General features: G+C 40.1%; 1 protein-coding gene across 2 annotated transcripts in view; it reads right to left on the bottom strand.

The window, feature by feature from the left end:
• Positions 1–361: 361 nt before the first annotated feature.
• The window catches only part of LOC5579214 (deoxynucleoside kinase), a 47,889-nt gene continuing 26,732 nt past the window's right edge, over positions 362–21,518 (bottom strand). For both annotated transcript variants that reach the window (XM_001657292.2, XM_001657291.2), the window contains exons 3-5: positions 1,456–1,574; positions 1,239–1,390; positions 362–1,173 (exon numbers count right to left, since the gene is read on the bottom strand). In XM_001657292.2, the coding sequence (XP_001657342.1) occupies positions 1,021–1,173; positions 1,239–1,390; positions 1,456–1,574 (424 nt within the window). In that variant the 3' untranslated portion in view covers positions 362–1,020. The remainder of the gene's footprint in view (positions 1,174–1,238; positions 1,391–1,455; positions 1,575–21,518) is intronic.

Below are 21,518 nucleotides of genomic sequence, written 5' to 3'. Positions count from 1 at the left end.
CTCATGATCATAATGAGGAGCTGCTCGTTCATCCCTGAGGGGAAACCGTTTGTACAGTTTTTACTATATTGATTGAAGAATTTTCAGAAGAATTACCAGCTATGGCCGAAATTGAATTAGAATTGTTTTTCTCATGTATCTGAACGATTATCTTCATACAAACTTTATGCTTTTTAGGTTTCAAGATAACATCGAGGGTTTGGAGTTGAGCAGTTTTTCTTACGAAAGCGTAGATATGTGTGACAATGGGCAAATCTGTGAAAAAAGGAAGAGACGCCCGAGAAACTACTCTTTCAACTATTCTAATGCAGGGAAAATAGAAGGCAGCATATGAGGTTTCACATAAATCAAACAACACTGGTCTTTTCACTGACATTTATTCAAAATCCAGTTTTATACAATTGAACACAAAAGTGTGTACATATGTACAATATTGCATACCCTCGGATATCAAAAGTTATTTACTAAACATGATTCAAAGTTGAAGACCCTTGACCAAATTATTCGCACTCATACTTTGTCGCTATGTGATGTGGAAATGACATGAATCAGAAGTATCGTCTAGTAGTAACTAAACCAAATACTTATCAATTTCCATTACACTTCCGTTAGCATCTTAAAAGCAAATTAATACTAATAAATAGCGTTAAGTTACCTATTACTGTAGAACATGAATTTAGTATAGCCCTGTTCGAGCATTGCTCGAACGTCGTCTGCTGTTACTATTTGTAATTTGGAGATACCATTTTAGAAAGCTGATTCGGTTTCGTATTATCGAAAACTGTTTTAACACGGTTCGGTTCTATTTTGTTTGGCCATCCTGAAAAGGATGGGCAATAATTTGCTTGTTTCTTTGGCTAACCATATTGTGTGTGTTTGCGTGTGAATGTGTTAATCGTATTCTACAATCGTAATAATATAACATTTGCACTCTTATACTATGTTAAGTCCTAAATCATCTATATCTTGATACCGCACTGAAGTATCAAGAAGAACTAGCGAAATATAAATTATTATAAATTAGAATTCAGTTCTCGATCGTTTGCTGGGTGATGCAAGAATGGGATGCTGGTTGGTATTATCTATGAGAATAGGCTTGAGAATGCTGGTTTCGGATCGCTTGTATTCTGAGCTGATGTTGTGCAAGTCTAAGTCTGCATCCAAAACGAGGACCTACAAACAAAAACACAATATTAGAAAAGTGAAAATACGATTCAGAAACTTTTTTTATTTCCTACCGGGGCTACTCTCGGGAAAGTTCCGTGGATTAGCCAGTTTTCATGCAGCTCGTGTAGTTCTTGTAGATATTTTAACGGAACGCAACTTTCTTCCGATCTTGCGCGCTTTTTCATTCGCTCATAAACGATTTCCGGACTAGTTCGTAAATAAACTGCAGTGAAAAATATTACATTAAAGATGGTTTACTATAGAACGTATTCATCAAGCACAACTTACCTATCAAATCTGCTTGAATGTGTATATTGGCATGGATGAACTCATACCACTCTTGTAGAATATTGTACATTCCCTGATGTAAGCTACCAGACGCGAGCATGTTTTCCACGAAACAATATCTTTAAATAGACGAATATGCATGAACATTGTTAACCTTTGATTATAGACTATGCTACACTATGAGTTGTCGAATCTCTCTTGATCAGGGCTGGTAGTGGTCTGACACCAAAATAACGGTGACTTTAGTGACTAAAATGATCAAAAAACCGACTATTTACCTAAAAGTGATTGCAAGTGTCTTCTATCTTCTAGAAGACATAGAAATAAATAATAATTAATAGAAATTAAATAAAAATGGAGTGGTGTTTGTATGTCACAAAATGGCTCGAGAATAGGTCAACGGATTGACGCAAGTTTCACTGTTGCCCTCCACAAGGGATGCGAAGTGTTCATGGGAGGAATCAGTTCAGGAAAGTCTCCGGAATAATCGGGAAAACGGGAGAAGACTAAGGTATCATTTTGTATTGTGGATTTCTTGATGTTTTCCAACAGCCTAGCGATATCGATTATCCAAGTTTACAGTAAAAGTCTCATCTTGCGTCAATACAGTGAGTTTTCCTATATTTTTCGATACACACCTTGCCTTCAGCTTCATACAAAAGGTACTTTCAGGAATATTACATGTAGCCGCTGCCTTATAAATTGAGTGACCATTCCTGGTAAGTCGACAGCTTTTAGCATTTGCAAGGACGTACATGTATTTACGTGCCATTCCGAATTGCTAGAAGTGCGCAAAAAATTAAGACCCTCATATAAACAATGGGTCCTAACATTGCGTATCGCTTTTTTTTTCAAATAAAAATTCGACATATTATATGGAAAATTAATGGAATTACTAGAATACTACCTTTTTGCAAATACACAGCAAATATACTTCTCATAACACAGTTTTGTTCAAAACAAATGTTGATTTTTGGCAGAGCAACTACTTACCCAGTGAACACACGGTCGTATATAAAAGGATATAAGAGTACAAATGTGGAGGCGATATACGAACATTTTACATGCAGTCTAATGGCGTATGTACGTATATCGCCTCCACAATTGTACTCATATATGCTATCGTATACGAGTTTGTGTTTACTGGGTAGCGCTTGTCCTGTAAAAGTCGGTGTAAAAGTTGACGTTTATTTGGTTACGATAAGGTTTTTTGGTTTATTTATTAACATTAACGAGGTTTCTTAGTAAACAAATGTATGTCAAATGCTTATTTTACATAAAGGAACATGTTTCTGAAACTGAATCGTTAGAAAAATCAGAGATTAATTATCATTTTTTCATGCTCCTTATATATGCGCTAAGTTTGGTGCTGCGCAAAGTTAGGTGCGTACACGGTACTTGATGGCAAGACGAAGTTTGCCGGGACCACTAATTAGTCATAAAAATGACGAGAAATGAAAATACGTTCTATGTGTATCAATCTACATATTGGGTGAATAGGTAGTATAGGTATAGGTTTATCAACAACAAGTATTTCGGAAACCAATTGCGTGATAATTTTTTGAGCGCAATTACTGTTCATAAGGACTTACAGGCAAAAAAGCATTGAAGATATTAAAGGAGACGTACAAAACGAATTACTTGAAGCATTTCTTAACAAATCTATGGAATAAATCGAGGTTTTTGATAGTTGACAACGTTGTGGCCAAAATCGTGAATGAATTTCAGAACATACTGAAAAAAAAAATCCTGGAAAAAATTGTAAAAAATTAAACTTTTTCTTCCAAATAAACTAGAACTTCAGAGCACAGTTGATTATTTATGAACTTGAGACAAACCGAATTAGATGAATGTTGTTCTATATTCTATATTTAAATAAATAAAAAATGAGAAATTTCAAAATGTGTCAAATTTACTAAGTATGAATATGATAAGTCAATACATTAAACCGTGTAGGAACGCTCAGTTTGTTCAAATTGATAACATAAAGACATGGCTTCAAAGTTTGTACGGATAATATGCGGACATGTTGTATACCATTTGATTCCACTAGAGTTTGTATCAGAGGCGACTCGTAACCTCACTTTTTACCTGTTCTACGAATCTAAAAATTATTAATTCGGCGGAATTAGATTAAAAAGCAAACAGTAAATCATTCGAATCGTCCTTTCTAACAGATCTCTTCTCAATAGATGCAAATTTGTTGCTGAAATTCAAGATTTTCTATTCGTGGAACAGGTAGATTTGAGGTTAGGGAATCGCCACTGGTTTGTATCCTTTGATAGATAAGCGTATTTCGACCTCAACTGTAATGCTGTCTTCAGTGTGCTGTACTAGACCGATCATGATTATATGCGCTTCAATTGAAAGTTCCAATAAATGAATTATTGAAAACTATCATATAGCTCAGTGGCGACTCGTAATCTCACGTCTTATATGATCTACGGTCCCGAAAATTACGTATTTGACTACCGTGCACCCCCGTTAATTTAAACGGTACCTCATGCAAACCACCGGGGTTCATTTTTAATTTGAACTTCTAGTCACCCTACGAGTAACAGAAAATCGTACTTCTAGTTACCTCTTTGGTTGTTTTGTTTTGATTCTGCGTTCCATTTTGCTTCACTCTGTCCCAAATGACGTTTGAACAATTTTTAATCTGAACGATGTGCAAATTAGCGGGGTACAAAATAAAAAGTGTTCAGATTAAATGTGGTTAAACCGGGGGTACCCGGTTCTTAGAATATAAAGCAAACTGTAAACGATTGCAATCGCATATTTGTTGCTGAAATGGATTTGACGTTAGGGACTAGCCCCTTACATCACTATTGATTGATTCAATCATGAATGTTTTATGATTGATTTATGAACATGTTTTTGTATAGAAATAGATGACCAAAATCGAATAGTATCAAAGGTTAATCAATGGAAAAAAAGTATAACTTAATTGTTCTTATACAATTTCTGAAATGATTTCTGTCAGAATTAGTACTTGCTTGGAAAAGTTTCTGACAAACTCTTTGAATTTTTTGGTTTATATTCCTAGCCGTCTCTAGCATATCTACCGGAAATGTTTTGAATTCTTTCAGAAGGCATGTTTAAGATTCCTTATATAGCAGCAGCAGAAAGTTCAATAGTAATTTATTTAGAAGGTCTGTCAGATATTACAAAGTTACTAAAAAGTGACTTACTGACCTCCAGAACCCTACGAGTTGTGGTGTTGTCCAGGATGTGGAGGAGTTCACAGTGGGCTCTGATGAACTCTTCATAAAAACAACAGAATTCCGAATGCAACTCTGTTCGAAGCCACTGATACCGCTTAAAGTACCAAAGCACCCTAGCCCAAACTAACGCCAGTAAGATCCTGATTATGGCATACTGGTCGCGATACAAACGGACAAGGCATGGTACTACGAGTATGAGTGCTTCGAGCACATTGGGACCAACGCCAGTACGGCCCCAATTATGTATACTGGCAGGGCACAACTAAGGATAAGTAACAGTATGTGTACTGGATAATATGCGTTGAGGCGGACAGCGGCGACATTCTACTCCCTTAGTAGGGTCAGGTGACACTGGCCTGAAACGGCGAGTGGGCTAATGGCGCAGACTACCCCCGTCCCGTAAAACCGTGGCAGGCCTTAAAGTACGTTCCAAATCCGTTGCCTTGTTGTGTCAACTAGGCGGGAGTAGGCTCAGATGCCATTACCTGAATGCTGCTCTGAACATAGTATCCCATGAAGGACTATGTCAATCCTAGCATGGCTTCCCTTTTTGCATAGATAACCATGGGATCACAAAGGCGACTATTCCAGCGGGGATGGATAGCGGCTCTCGGGGGATCAGCTGATCCATAAAAAAAACAACTAGCGGAATGTGAAGGAGAGGCTTCTGGGCCCATCAGTAACCGGCTAAGGTTTCCGCCAATTAAGGAGGCTATCAACATCAACTTAAGTGAGAACAGTGTGGACTGTGGGCAAAAGCCTAGACATTGTGACGACGGCAGGCATTGGCCGCTCCAGTGCAACATGTGTGGCCCGGGTGATCGATGGCCCGGGACTAATCGAGGCCATGGAAGTATCTCCCGAAAATACCGGTAGCTGCTGAACTCATCATCGAGTTTGTTAAGGGCAAGAAAAGTAACCTACGCGGCCGTCCTCTAGAGCAAAAAAGCTGACACAAGCCAAGCTCCGCGATCAAGAGAACATGGCAACAGTGGAAAGACCAACACCAAACTTAAGGCCAAGAAAGCCAAGAAAAAAGAGCCACGGGATAGCTCGTGCATCCACAGGAACCACGGGCGCAAGGCAACAGCAACCCGTGGATACGAGTTAGAAATAAGAAACAACAGAAAAAACCGAAAACGGAACCCAAGGTGAAAGTGACCCTCCAGTGTAAAAATCTGGATCAGGTCATCGATGCAGCGGAGGTCTCCTTTGCTCTCAAAGAGCAGTGTGACATCGACGTAGCCAGTAAGGCCATCAATCTTAGAAAAAGCCCGCAGGGCACAGGTAACGGCGATCAGGCTGCCGGTTGCAGAGGCCAACAAAGCGAAGAACTTGGGCATACTTAAGGTAGGCTGGGCGGTTTGCCGCCTGAGCATACAACAGCCTCCTGAAGTTTGCTTCAAGTGTTTCGGAAAGAGCCATAAGTCGTGGAATTGCATTGGTCCCGACAGAAGTAAGATGTGCAGAAAATGCGGCACCGAAGGCCAAAGGGCAAGCGATTGTAAGCAAATCGCTAAGTGCCTAATAAGTGTCGACTGAGCAGGCAACACACTTAACCCGTATAGGCCTGAGTGAAAGCAAAAATTCTACAACCCTCACCGCTCAGAGAATTCTTAATGGATTCAAATGATTTTTTTTAGTATACTGGCACACATATCTAGTTTCTAGAAGTGGACAGAGAAACGCGGAAATATTCTTTATTCGCTGAGCGGTGAGGGTTTCAGTATTTTTGCTTTCACTCAGGCCTATACGGGTTAACAACTTAGATTGGAAGAAAAACACGGAATCTGTGATAGATTCTGAACGAATTTGAGACAGATTCTGAACAAATCTGAGACAGATTCTGAATGAATCAAGAATCTGAGACAGATTCTAGACGAATGAGACAGATTCTGAACAAATCTGGAACAGATTATAAACAACGAATTCCAGACAAATTCTGGACGAATCTAAGACAGATTCCGAATGAGTCTGAGACAGATTCTGAACGAATCAAGAGTCTGAGACAGATTCTGAGCAAATCTGACACAGATTATAAACAACGAATTCCAGACAGATTCTGAACAAACCTGAGACAAATTCTGAACGAGTCCGAAACAGATTCTGAATGAATCAAGAATGTGAGACAGATTCTGAATGAATCAAGAATCTGAGACAGATTCTGAAAGAATGAGAGAGATTCTGAGTGAATCTGAAATAGATTTTGAACGAATCTGAGACAGATTCTGGACGAATGAGACAGACTCTGAGCGAATCTGAGATAGACTTTGAACGAATCTGAGACAGATTCCGAATGATTCTGACACTTAACGGGCGTACCCAAATGCCCGGACACAAGCGGAGTGTTAAAGCAGCCAAAACGGATGTAACGCAGTTAAATTTAAACCACTGTGATGCAGCCCAGCAGCTGCTTTGGTAGTTAGTCTCGGAAACGAAGACTGATGTGGTGTTATTATCGGACCCATACGCCCATACCGCATACCACCCAACAACGGGAACTGGGTGGCGGATAGGTCTCAACAGCTAGCAGCTATAGGGACGACTTGACAATACCCAATCCAAGAAGTAGTCTCTATCTCTAATGACGGTTTAACGATATCATAAATCAACGACGTATTCTATTGGCGCTGTTACGCGCCCCAAGGTGGTTGATTGAGCAATTTTGCTAGTTGCTGTGATACCACGAGCTTGCGATCTTCGAGCAATCTGCCTTCGGGCCAGACGAAGAGTGCAACGCGCACGCACAGACGCACAAAGAGGAGAACGCGGTGCAGCATTCAGAGAGGCAAAGACAAAAGGTCGAAAGTACAAAAGGTCGTAAGACAAAAGGTCGAAAGGACAAAAGGTCGAAAACGATTTGCTTGGTGGGAAATTTATCCTTCTTTGAAAATAGATTTTCGACCTTTTGTCCCTTCTTTTTTGTTCTTCGGCCTTTTGTCTTTCGAACTTTTGTCATAGATTCGAAACGGGCATGCTTCGATAGTCTATGCCAGAGTGCCAATTCGAGTCCGTGGGGTGACGCCTACAGAATGGAAATGGCTAACACCAAAGGTGCCATAGCGCCCCAAGAGAAGTCGCCCGAGTTGCTGCGATCGCCGAACTAGCTCGTGGTACCCCTCCCGCATCATCCCTCAGGCCCTTGGCTCCCAGCGCCGTATGCGGTAGATGAAGGAGAAGAAGTGGCGAGGGTGGCGAACGAAGAGCTGGCAGAAATTGTGAAATTGTGGCACCGGGACCCGATGCTCAATGCCTTAACAGCGGCAGGGAATGCAGATCCGGACATGTTCAGAACCACGATGCACCGCTGCATAGATCAAGGAATCTGGTGGTGTATGGTGTATGGTGAATCGATGGAGGAAGAAGAGTTGACAGCAGAGCACTCTATTTCCAGAGTTGAGAAATGGATGAAGTCTAGGAAACTAGGACTGATTCGTCACAAGGCTGAGGTGATGGTTGTCAATAACCGCAAGTCCGAGCAACAGGCGCTTATTTCGGTAGGTGATTTCACCATAGTGTCCTAGCGATCCCTTAGGCATCTTGGGGTAATGATCGATGACAAACTCAGCTTCGCTAGCCACGTTGAATATGTCTGCAAAAGGGCATCTACGGCTATAGCGGCGCTTTCGAGGATGATGTCTAACAGCTCGGCTGTAATTACCAGTAAACGCAAGCTGCTGGCAGGCGTGGCGCTATCCATACTAAGGTCAAAAACGCTCAGAACGAGCAGAAACCTAAAGCGGTTGGAAAGCTCGTATAGGATAACGTGTTTAAGAGTAGCAAGTGCATACCGAACGGTTTCTAAAGAGACCGTGTCTAGAGCCATGTGCCTCATCGTTACACCGAGAACATCTCCACGTGGGAAAACCAGCAACTACTCAGCACAATCTGCGGACGCGAAAACTCGGTAGCTTTCTGCTCGATTGAAGGTGAGTGAGATCTCGGGGCTAAGCTTGGTATTCGCCTAACATAGACGTTCTCTTCAGATCCACGGCACGAGAATTGTAAGAAATCAGGAGGTTGCTCAACAACGGGCCAAGCAGCACGGAAAACCATCATCTCGGTCCATTGACGGAAGAACAAAGCAACAAATACTTCTAGTTAAGACAATCCAGTCGGAAAAGCTAATCAAAATTTTACTGAACTGTTCTAATGCAGTTCGACAGCCCCTCAAGTCGTGGACGGTGTCAATCCCAAACCCCGCAGGCATTCCTTGCGTTTGAGGACTAATGTCGATCGCCGCATCAAAGCAGAAGACAGACGAAACAATTCCCAAAGAAGAAGTAGTAAGTATACACCCTACCCTGTTTCCCTTCAGGCCAAATGTGTCAGATTGGTAAAAAAAGAAACCATGGGGAAGTGAACGGACGCAGTTTCTGTCAGAACATGGTTGCTATAGGCAGTACCTGCATAGGTTCGGGCACTCAGAATCTCCTGCGTGCTCGAATTGTGCTGGTGTGGAGGAAACAGCGGAGCATGTCGTGTATAATCCAGAGAATGTGTGTGGATGCCGAGTGCTGGAATGTAGTATCTACCGCTGTCACTCACATTATGCTAGAATTGCAGCGCCTATGGCGCGCCGACCAAGAGTTGGCTGCAGAGGATTAGCCCTCCCGATGCTGGTCCCTTATAACATTGTTTAATTCGGCTAGGAGAAGCAGTTTGCCTAGGCTACTTCTGCTACATGTGTTAAGTGCACTGGTCTATCCCCGAAAAAATACCGTAAGGTGGTTCCGGGGGGATGAGAGTCTAAGGCCAAGAGTAATGTCGATGCACTCTGTACACCACTTCAGCAATTCAGCGAGAATGGCTTATGTATAGTGCATGGGTTGGTTTGAGCGGGTCGTCGGTGGTGCGGCATCACCAAACTCTCTGAGTTATCTTCTCAGGCGTCTGTTTGCAGATTTTCCCCTCGTAAAAAAAGACTAGGGTAACGGTCGTATTTTGGACCCCTTAAGGAAGTGATTTTAGTTTTTTTTTTGTCCGAATTAATTAATTGCACAGCGTAACCAAGTCAAAGAACATGTCAAATTGTAGGAAAAACTTCCTCTATGAGTGTTTCGTCCAGGGTTGACCAGGCCCTACGTTGTGCTTCTTTATTGGTCCCGAAGGGGCAGACGAATAACGATGACTTTCTTCTCTACTATACTGATTTATTGCCCACCACCGAGAGGCAGTGCTCCTGCTCGGTGGGGGATACGATAGGTGACGATTACAGCTTACAACTAAATATCACAGCTTTGAGAGTCGCTTATATATGCGAGAGGTAGCGAAGCAAACATTTACAGATATCATTGTTACATCGATGTAATGCGCCAACAGGCTAGCATCACGCAGCCCAAAGCAACAGCATGAAAGCAATTGGGCTGCTTGCTGCTAGCTGGGGCAGAAAAGATGAAATTGAATATAAACTGCTGCGCTGCTGCTCTATCTTACTGCGCCTTGCAGTGAATGGGAAGTCGGTGCGGTGAGACCGAACATACTCCCGCCCGAAAACGAATGTTTTCCTCTGTAGGTAGGACTCGGCTCGACGCGACGATAGCTTGCTGTTGGTAGAAGAGATCGCTTTCGATGGTCGTGATGCGCAGTCAGTCTAGGTAGTGTTGCTGCTGCTGTTGGCTTGATTCACTGCAATTCGATGATGTGTGGTAGAACACTGGGACGGGATGATAACTTTGCTTGGTGCTTGATTGATTTTGATTGATGATGGACGGCGGACGGGAATGACAATTTGGCTTGATCGATGATTGGTTCTGATGACGCTTGGGTCCATTGATGACGCTGACGGTCCGATGAATGGATGCGGGGATCCAGCGGGTGGAAGCAGGGGTGCGACGGGGGATTAACGCTCTCCTTCGGCAAATCGACTCTTCGGCTTTGCACAGATGAACGTTTGCTTCGCAAGTCGACACTTCGGCCTTGTTAGTGGACGGGACGGTCCGACGGGTGGACGCAGGGGTCCGGCAATGGACGGCAAAGGTCCGGCGGGTGGACGCAAGGGTCCCACAAATGGACGCAGGGGTCCGGAATGGACGGCGACGGTCCGGGATGGACGCAGAGGTCCCAATAGGTGGACGCAGGGGTCCGGGGATGGACGCAGGGGTCCTACAGATGGACGGCAATGGTCCGGGAATGGACGCAGTGGTCCCACAGGTGGACGCAGGGGTCCGGAATGGACGGCGACGGTCCGGGATGGACGCAGAGGTCCCAATAGGTGGACGCAGGGGTCCGGGGATGGACGCAGGGGTCCTACAGATGGACGGCGAGGTCCGATTGGGCGACACTTCGGCCCGGGATGAGTTGTCCGTTGAAGTAGTCCAGTCCGTCTTTCGTCGATCGGTCCTCCGGGGTGTCCGTTATCCTGGTCACGGCACCAATGTTTCGTCCAGGGTTGACCAGGCCCTACGTTGTGAAATTAATTTGGTCCCGGAGGGGCAGACGAAATAACGAACGACTTCTACTTCAATCTCACGATAATTTATTGCCACCACCGAGAGGCAGTGCTCCTGCTCGGTGGGGAATACTATGCGTAACGATAACAACTTACAACTAATATTACATGGAATCGGTCTCGCTTATATATGCGAGAGGTAGTACGGCAGAGTGTAACATCACAATACTGTAATGCGCCGATCGGCTAGCATCACGCAGCCCAAAGCAACAGCATGAAAGCAAACGGGCTGCTTGCTGCTAGCTGGGGCGAAAGGAGACAAATTGAATGCACACTGCAGCGCTGCTGCTATTGCTGAGTGCGCCTAGCATTCATCGAATGGGAGATGTCGTTGCGGTGAGCCCGAACAATGAGATAAAAATGCATAAACGGTCATGTAGGATACAAAAAACGTCGAAAATAATTGAATTACCACTGTTTTTCATTATTTTGGACACACCAATACATTTTGGACCCTCAAAGTATATATTTTGGTAATAAATCTTCGAGCTATTTAGTAGAATACCTATAAGTAGATGAAAACCCGAATTTAGTACTGTACCATTTAATTCCAGTCCAGAGTCTAGTACACGACACTGAACGGCCTTACAGTTGAGGTCGAAATACGCGTATCTGTCAAAGGATACAAACTCTAGTGGAATTAAATGGTATAGTACTAAATTCGGTTTTTTCATCTACTTATATATTTTGGACCCCGGCATTTTTTATCGCTTGGCGACAAAGTCCATGACTCTGGTTGTATAATATGCTTGCCCATAGCACAGAGAAATAGACGTAACACTTAGAACAAATTGCGATCAAAATCATAGTCGCGAAGACATGTACGCCCAATGCTAAAAACACTGTAGTTGGCCGATGGACCAACAGGTGGCGGTAGTGTGTAAATGTCAAACACGAACAAAAACGACGCGAGCGCTGCGGGTGGTCGATTGACCACCTACCAGATATTCGAATCGATCGTTAAAAAGTTGGTCGATGGACAGCGATAAGAGTGTGACGTCTGTTTGTCTGTGCCCATAGTCTAATCAGTCGATTGCCAATGGAAACCCGAAAAAAAATCTACGCTTTTAGTCACAGCAGTTTCTTGGTAACATTCTAGCCAAAATCTATTTAGGCGGCATCCATTTATTACGTAACGCTAAATTGGAAATTTTCGACCACCTCCCCCCCCCTCCGTAACGCTTTTTGTATGGAAATTTTTAAAATTTTGTATGAGTCGTAACGCTCGAGCCTACCCCCTCCCCCCTTCGAGCGTTACGTAATTTGTGGATGCCGCCTTAGGATTCTTGTTAGATTTCTGATCATCTAGTTGACGAGTTATGCCCTTTTTGAGGTGTAACAAATGAAAACACTAATTTTAAACTATTTAAAATAGATTACTTAGGCATTCTATTACCGTTTATGGACAGCCCATTGATTAAGTGGTCATTTTTTACCGAATCATAGATCCCCTCTCTCCCCCTCATGGACATTTGTCTATACAAAAAAATAAAAACATTGACTAGACCCCCCCCCACTTCCCCATTAATATCCACGTGGTTCGTGGACGACCCCTAAACATGTTAAATCTTTTCATTGACACATTGCACTTACATGTCGGCAAAGTATTTTTTCACAGGCTGAAGCGTTGTAAGGAATTACGGAGCCATTTTTGTGTCTTTATTGTTATTCATAAAATATTGTTATAGCTGAACTAGGTACCCCGGCTGATTCGCATAGCATAGCATAGCATAGCATAGACTGACTGTACATGTCAATGGTTGCTACTCCGTGATTGATCGGAACTGGTAAGAATTGCACTGGGATCCAAATGAATAAGGGATGGGAGTTTCCGCTTACTCTCGAAGTGCAATTTTAGCAGATCTAATATTATTGATCAATAACGGCGCCGGCCAAGTCCTTACAGTCAGTTGGGATGGGGAAGGAATGTTAGGGTGTAATGATTGTTGCTTCTAGAGACCGAGAATACCTCTGCATCTCCACAATCACCACGGGAAGGGTGTTTATTAGTGGGGGAGGAAAAGATCTGGGAGTCACCTTTGGTCGGTGATGCGATCCATGGACAAGGGGGAAATATACGACTTACATTTAAAACTAGTTTTGTATTTTTGTCTCGAGAAGTTTTTAGTAGTAGATTCAAAAAAAAAAAAACGTCAACATCTATAATATCGAACAATTCAAAAGAAGTTTTTATTAATAGCGAAAACTGAGAATTACATTATATATTTTAAATCATATGAAACAGCAATAATGCCGACACTTGTAGTGACGAACCATACATAGTTTGTTTGAAAATTACATATGAGTATTACTGTGCATTTTTGTCTCGAGATGGTAGAATTTTTAAAAAATACGTCAACATTCACAATGTCGAACATTTCAAAAGATATTTTTAATAATGTAAAAAAGAGAAAAATATATGTATATTGAAATTGTGTAAAACAAGCATAATGCCGACACTTATAGTGACGAACCATACAAAGTTTGTTTTAATATTACACAAAAGATACACTTTCAAGAAAAAATGTGCTATCATAAGCATGAAACGAACTCACCAGTTGGTAATCCATCCTCGACTGAACACAAATATCTCTTCGCAACACAGTGCGAACAGAAAAACTTCTTGGCGTCCCGAAAACAAACCGTTTTCACGAAGCACTATCCAGCAAGACGCGCGAAAACAGGGAAAAAAGAAGTTCTCCGACGACGAAAACACGCGCGAAACCGAGAACAAAACCTATCCGACGACGCAACAACGATCCATCCTGCTTGGGCTTCACGGAGCACTACTCAGCAAGACGATTGAAAACAGGGGAAACAATTTTCTCCGACGACGAAAACACGCGCGAAACCGAGAACAAAACCTATCCGACGACGCAACAACGATCCATCCTGCTTGGGCTTCACGAAGCACTACCCAGCAAGACGCTTGAAAACAGGGGAAAAAAAAAACTCCACCGACGAAAACACGCGCGAAACCGAGAACAAAACCTATCCGACGACGCAACAACGATCCATCCTGCTTGGGCTTCACGAAGCACTACCCAGCAAGACGCTTGAAAACAGGGGAGAAAAAAAAATTCTCCATCGACGAAAACACGCGCGAAACCGAGAACAAAACCTATCCGACGACGCAACAACGATCCATTCTGCTTGGGCTTCACGAAGCACTACCCAGCAAGACGCTTGAAAACAGGGGAAAAAAAATCTCCATCGACGAAAACACGCGCGAAACCGAGAACAAAACCTATCCGACGACGCAACAACGATCCATCCTGCTTGGGCTTCACGAAGCACTACCCAGCAAGACGCTTGAAAACAGGGGAAAAAAATTTCTCAGACGACGACGAAAACACGCGCGAAACCGAGAACAAAACCTATCCGACGACGCAACAACGATCCATTCTGCTTGGGCTTCACGAAGCACTACCCTAGGTACCCCGGCTGATTCGGCTAACTTTGTACTGTCCTAGAACTTAAACTTCAATCGCTGAGTAATGCACTATTGGCCAAACTATAGAACACTAGACCACTGTTAATAGTTTTGTGATCATTTGACAAATCTACAAATCTACAATCTACAATCTCATTTCACAAATCTACAATTTTCCAGTCTTTTCAATTGCACAAACATGTGGGAGCCCTGGATAAATACAATAGTGAAATAATTTTATAAATCAATCAACCCATTCTCAAGCTAACCCGTGAAAAGAAAGCCTCAGTACTTAAAATACGCTCAAGAAAAGTAAGACACATGCTTGCAGAGCTTAATGTGACATGTCTTCTTTAACAATTGAAACTTTCTTGTGAAGATTCTATACCTTAACCCCGAATTTTATTTCTCCAAATTTCATTAACCCGAGTGTTCCGAATTACATTGTCCCGTGATAATGGAATTCGAAGTAGTGCAACTCAAGGAACTGGAACTCGCGGTAATGGTCTTTAGCTGAGACGAAACTCGCGGAGACGGTCTTCTTTTTCTGCGATTGCTGAGTTTTTTCTTCTTCCATTCAGTGTTTACAGCAATATTGCGCAAGCCGTTCAAGCTCTCACATGACCATCTCACCAAAAAACTTTTGCGTTTGCATCACACCGAAGCATAAACGGCATTTTGAGTAAAACTTCATGCCAGCAAACATAGCAGACATTATAAATAACTTGTCTTGTGTTTAGATTTATCAGCATCTTTGGAAAAACTACTCCACTGACTGAGGTTTTTAATAAAAGTTCATTTTGAATGCAATACTTTTCACTTTTTCAGCCATTAAAACGACGGGCTGCATTTGACGTTTCATGACAGCGGAATCTGGGCTGCATATGACGTTGATATGTTTCGTCTTCGCGAGTCTCTCTCAGGTCTTTAGGTATTTGTGGTAATAGAATTCAAAGTTAAGGGATATAATTTTAAAGAGATGTATACTGTCCCTCTTTGCACAACAGTCCCATGTTGGAAAACGACAAACTGAGAAAAAGACGATTGAAATGTGGAAACAATTTCGCTCCATTTTGAGTCTCTATTTGGCCTAAAATGTGTTAAATTTCTACATATCACTGTTTGTTGAGTACAAGAAAAAAACTTATAAATTTCTTTTGAATTTAAGTTGAAAATTTGCTTTAAAGTGCACAAAAATCGTAGCGAGACTGTTATGCGATTATATACGATATAATGTACAAATGTATTTGCCTACCAGTCCCATCATGTTCATTAGGGTGCCAATGGAATGTATGGGAAAAATTTTGCCATCGAATTTCAAAAAAAGGTAGTGCTCAAAAGTTTTGTCTCCTCGAAAAAAGTCCCCATGCAAAATTTGAGCTCAATCGGACTTCATTAAGTGGACCCCCAAAGCGGTCAAAGTTTGGCTTTTTTGACCCATGAAAAATCTCCAAAGGGGGGGGTACATGAAATTTCCGAAATCGAAATTTTTTTTTTGATGCCAGATGTCTTAGAAATGCATGAAACGTCGAGATCTGGTGTTATTTGGAAATTTTTTTTTTTGAAAAAATCGACCTTTTGGGACTTAGTAATTTTTTGAGTTGGGGGAGTGAATTGAATTTGAAATGAACGATTTGAATTCAATTGCTTAGAAATTCAAGGCAATAGTATTGAAACATATCCTATATCATTGTTGGCCACTGAAAGCATATTATATGTGATATTTCATTAGGGTGGTTCATTTACTTTCCATTAGGGTGGTCCTTTTTGTTAAAAAATAAAAAAAAAATAGAATTTTAATTGAATATTGAAGACAATAGTATTGGAACATCTCTCACATTATCGTAAGCCATTTTCTACATTTAATATGTGGTATTTTATTAGGGTGGTTCACTTATTTTCCATTAGGGTGGGCCTTTCTGTCGAAAAATCATAATTTGAATGGGATATTAAAAACAATAGTATTTTATCACCTCTTCCATCATCGTAGGGCATTACCTTCATTACATTCGTGATATTTTATTAGGGTGGCTCACTTATATTCCATTACGGTGGTCCTTTATAAAAAAAAAAATTGAGAATTTGAATGGAATAGAAAATATAAGAGTAATTAAACAACTCCTATGTCATCGTAGGCCACTGTAAACATATAATATGTGATATTTCATTGGAGCTATTGTCCTCAGTTTTGCATAAGGGTGATCATTTAATTTGTAAATTAAAAAAAAATATTCTCAACAGATCTAAAAAATCAACTTTGTTTGTATAGTTTTGAATCATGATTCTTCATTGGCATGCAACTCTTCGTTAAGATATTTTCATTAAGGTTTTCTTTTGAATAGTTAAAATAAAACGTTCCAATAACAATAATCAGTGAATTCAGTGAAGCACAACTCTAACTGCCATATTCAAAATACAGGTAAAAAAGGAATGAAACAATTTTTGACGTATTCAAATTATGATAATAGCTTGATGGGTGACGATGAAGGGCAACAAAAGTGTTTAGTTTATATTTTCAAAAGAGATTCTCAGCCTTGGGCTCCTTCATTCCCGAACCAAAAGTACGTTGCCTTCTGTTTGCTATAGTACACGCGATTCGGTTGTGACAACGTAGGCAATTCCAGTTTTAACAAACAGTTCTCGTTTATTCTTCAAAGATGTAACAAAGTTCCTTATAGAAATTTCGTCGGAATTTCATATGGATTTTTTCGTTGGAGTTTTCAACGGAATTTTCTTTGGATTTTCTTTTGGAATTTTAATCGGAATTTCCTTCGAAATTCCTTTTAAAGTTTTTTATTGGACTTTTCTACGAAATTTCCTTTGAAATTTTCTACGGAATTTTCATCAAAATTGGAAATTTATCCTGAATTTGCTTCGGAATATCCTGTGGAATTTTCGTCGGTATCATTAGAAGTGCCCTGTTCAATTTTCTGTGGTATTTCCTTCGAAATTTCCTATGTAGTGTCCTTTGGAATTTCATTCTGAACTTTTCATTGGAATTTTCTCCGGAGTTTCTTTTTGAGTTTCCTTTGAAATTTGCTTTGGAATTTTCCTTGGAGTTTCCTTCCGAATTTCTACTAGAGTTTGTTTCGGAATTTCCTGTGTAATTATCTTTGGAGCTTCCTTCAGAATTGTATTCGAAATATTATTCGGAATTTCTTTTGAAGCATTGGAATTTACTTTGAAATTTTCTTTGGAGCTTTCTTCGGAATTTCATTTGGGATTTCTTTTGGACCTTCGAAATTTAGTGCGGAATATTCTTAGAAATTTCCTTTACAATTTTCTTTGGAATTTCTACAGAGTTTTCTTGAGAATTTCCTTACAAATTTGCTTTGGATATTCCATAAAAAATTGCTTAGTTATTTTCATCGAAATTTACTTTGCCATTTGCTTCGGAATTTCTTCTGGAGTTTCCTTCGGAATTCCTTTTGGAGCTTCATGCTAAATTTGATTCGGAATTTCATTTGGAATTTCTTTTGAAGCTTTGAAATTATTTCGGAATTTTCTTCGGAAGTACCTCTACAATTTTCGTTTCCTCGGTTTCCTTCGGAATTTTCTCTGGAATTTTCTCTGGTATTTCCTTCGGAATTTTCTCTGGAATTTCCTTCGGAATATCCTCTGGAAATTCCTTCTGAATTTCCTCTGGAATTTCCTTCGGAACTTCCTCTGGAATTTCATTCGGAATTTCCTTTGGAATTTCCTTCCGTATTTCCCCTAGAATTTTCTTCGAAATTATCTCTGAAATTTCCTTTGGAATTTCCTCTGGAATTTCCTTCAGAATTTTCTCTAGAATTTCCTCTGGAATTTCCTTCGGAATTTCCTTTAGAATTTCCTGCGAAATTTCCTCTGTGTTGCATTCCGAATGAAAATCACGCAAAACTTTTCAAAAGGACCTTTCTAACAATGAGAGGCTTTCTAGAAAACTCTTTTGTTGTTAACTAAGTTACCTTCACATTTTTCGTCGAACATTACGCAAATATTATGTAGTAGTCCACACCATTATCTTTCGGTCTGTAGATATTAAGGTTGAAATTTTTACAATGACACCATAATTAAGGAAAGTGAACGAGACTTTTGCGAGAAATCATAGTTTCAAACTATTCGAAAAATGAGGCACCCTAATGGAAAATGAGAGAAACTCTCTAATGAAATATGTTGACAGTGTCCAAATGGAACTAGAGGCGCATGATTTCAGAGGAATTTAAAGCCTCTCAAAACAAAAATGAAGACAATGGCCTACGATTATAAAAGAGGTGTTAAAATACTATTGTGCTAAAAAAGGATCAAATTCAAAATTTCTTGATTTTTTTTTTAATTTTCGGCAAACACCAATGGAAAAAAGTGAGCCACCCTAATAAAATATCACGAATGTAATGAAGGAAATGCCCTACGATGATGAAAGAGGTGATAAAATACTATTGTTTTTAATATCCCATTCAAATTATGATTTTTCGACAGAAAGCCTAAGGGAAAATAAGTGAACCACCCTAATAAAATACCACAATTTAAATGTAGAAAATGGCTTACGATAATGTGAGAGATGTTCCAATACTATTGTCTTCAATATTCAATTATTTTATTTTTTATTTTTTAACAAAAAGGACCACCCTAATGGAAAGTAAATGAACCACCCTAATGAAATATCACATATAATATGCTTTCAGTGGCCAACAATGATATAGGATATGTTTCAATACTATTGCCTTGAATTTCTAAGCAATTGAATTCAAATCGTTCATTTCAAATTCAATTCACTCCCCCAACTCAAAAAATTACTAAGTCCCAAAAGGTCGATTTTTTCAAAAAAAAAAATTTCCAAATAACACCAGATCTCGACGTTTCATGCATTTCTAAGACATCTGGCATCAAAAAAAAAATTTCGATTTCGGAAATTTCATGTACCCCCCCCCTTTGGAGATTTTTCATGGGTCAAAAAAGCCAAACTTTGACCGCTTTGGGGGTCCACTTAATGAAGTCCGATTGAGCTCAAATTTTGCATGGGGACTTTTTTCGAGGAGACAAAACTTTTGAGCACTACCTTTTTTTGAAATTCGAAAAATCGATTTTCATTGGCACCCTAATGTTCATCGGCTCGTTCGACAGCTACTAAAACACTCATTGTTATTAATGCACTGGTTGTTTTATTTGCTATTTATGTTCTTTGGCCGTAAAAAAATAGTTATTGTAGTACAGTCAACTCTCCGTAACTCGATATTAGATCGTGTTAAAGAACACAAAATCAGGGTAATTTTGGGTCAAGGTATCCATGAAAACCCACATTTACTACAAATTCTGTAACTCGATATCGAGATACGGAACAGCGAGTTACGGATAGTATACTGTATGTCCATGGATGAATCACCAGATAAAAAAAACATCGGATTGAATGCTTTCTCAAAACACACGTCATGATGTGGAATGTGCTTACAGTCATGAATCCCAGTCATGAAAGACCCAGATGATCATCTTTTGGATAATGCGGAAATGGAATCCGATGAAAATGATTCGAAATGTTCAAAAACAACCTGAATCAGGACGAATCTAGCTAATCTGTTATATGGGAAATCCAGAATGACGAAACAAATTTTTCAGGCAACTTCTGTAAGCCTTGACCGCAGATCTAAAATACAGTGGCTCGTAAGATGTGCCGAGCCAAAGTTTTTCTGTATTTTCCCAATAAGCAGATGAAGAAGACGATAATTGCTAATGGTGTTTATATGGAAATCTTGCTTACGCGTTGACAAGTTTTCATTTTGCACACTTACAAGCAAGTACTCCTCAAGTCAATTTTACCAGTTATCGAAAAACCAAAAATAAGTTTTAGTTCGATATTCCTGAGCACCAGCAAAGAATCATTACAAAATTGAAATAAAAAAAATATAAAATGAACTTAATTTTTTGTTGTTGCTAATTTATTTTTATTTCTCTCGTACCACCCAAATGATAACCTACGGACCTAAAAGAAGATTAATAATTGTATGAGCCTCATCTAAAATGAAAATCTGTAATGCATCGTAATTGAAAATACATAATTATGTGTGATACCCACTAATTTAAAAATATTTTCGTAGCAACGTGAATACCGTAAAGTGCCCTAATTCAGCGCATTGCCTAATTCCGCGCATTTCATACAAAATTATTTACATATGGAAATACACATCAATACTGCAGCAACTTTTAACGCCAATTGATGCTACTTTGATTTAGAATAAGTTTGAATCACAAATAAAAGCAAATAGAGCAATTTTTCGCGGCGTAAAAAACAATCAGTGGAGGCCCGTCTGAGTAGACGCCATTAATTTTTTCAATTTCCTTAGCTTCCGTGCTAGGACTGTAGGACACAAACAAACGTGATTTCTATATTGAAAATGTTTTGTTATTTATGCAATATTCTATGAAACTACTTGCTACAGATGTGTTTCATGATGCTTCTATGAAATCTTATCAAATATTAGCATAATTATTGAGATTTATCCCAAAAAGTATTGCGCGGCATTAGGGCACGTCATTTTTGATAAGTCCCTAATTCCGCGCACTGCTATTCACAGAACAACAAACAAGTAAAACATGCTATATTGGTCTTCACAGCTGAATATTTATCTGAGGAAGTATTTTCATGCATAAATACGGTTCGCAAACAACCGGAATATCGGGAAAGCCCACTTACAGGGAAACTAGCGGCCGTTCAGAAACCACGTGGTCATTCATGGTGGGAGGAAAAGTTTGTCCAAAACCAAGGTCCATAAACATTTGTTATTGTATGAATAGTGCAGAATACGAATATACAGACTTAAATTATTTTACAGGAATCCGTGAAATTCAACGTAATCCCAACAGCTGAAAATTTCAGTGAAATAAATTAACGGAGTACGGTAAATTTTCACAGTTTTCGGTAAAATTTCACTGCAATCCGTTGAATTTCGACGGAGTTACGGTGTTTTATTTTACCGAACTG

Source organism: Aedes aegypti, chromosome 1 (genome assembly GCF_002204515.2).
Source record: "Aedes aegypti strain LVP_AGWG chromosome 1, AaegL5.0 Primary Assembly, whole genome shotgun sequence".
In the NCBI taxonomy this organism is placed as follows: domain Eukaryota; kingdom Metazoa; phylum Arthropoda; class Insecta; order Diptera; family Culicidae; genus Aedes; species Aedes aegypti.
This window is presented reverse-complemented; position numbering and strand designations above follow the sequence as displayed.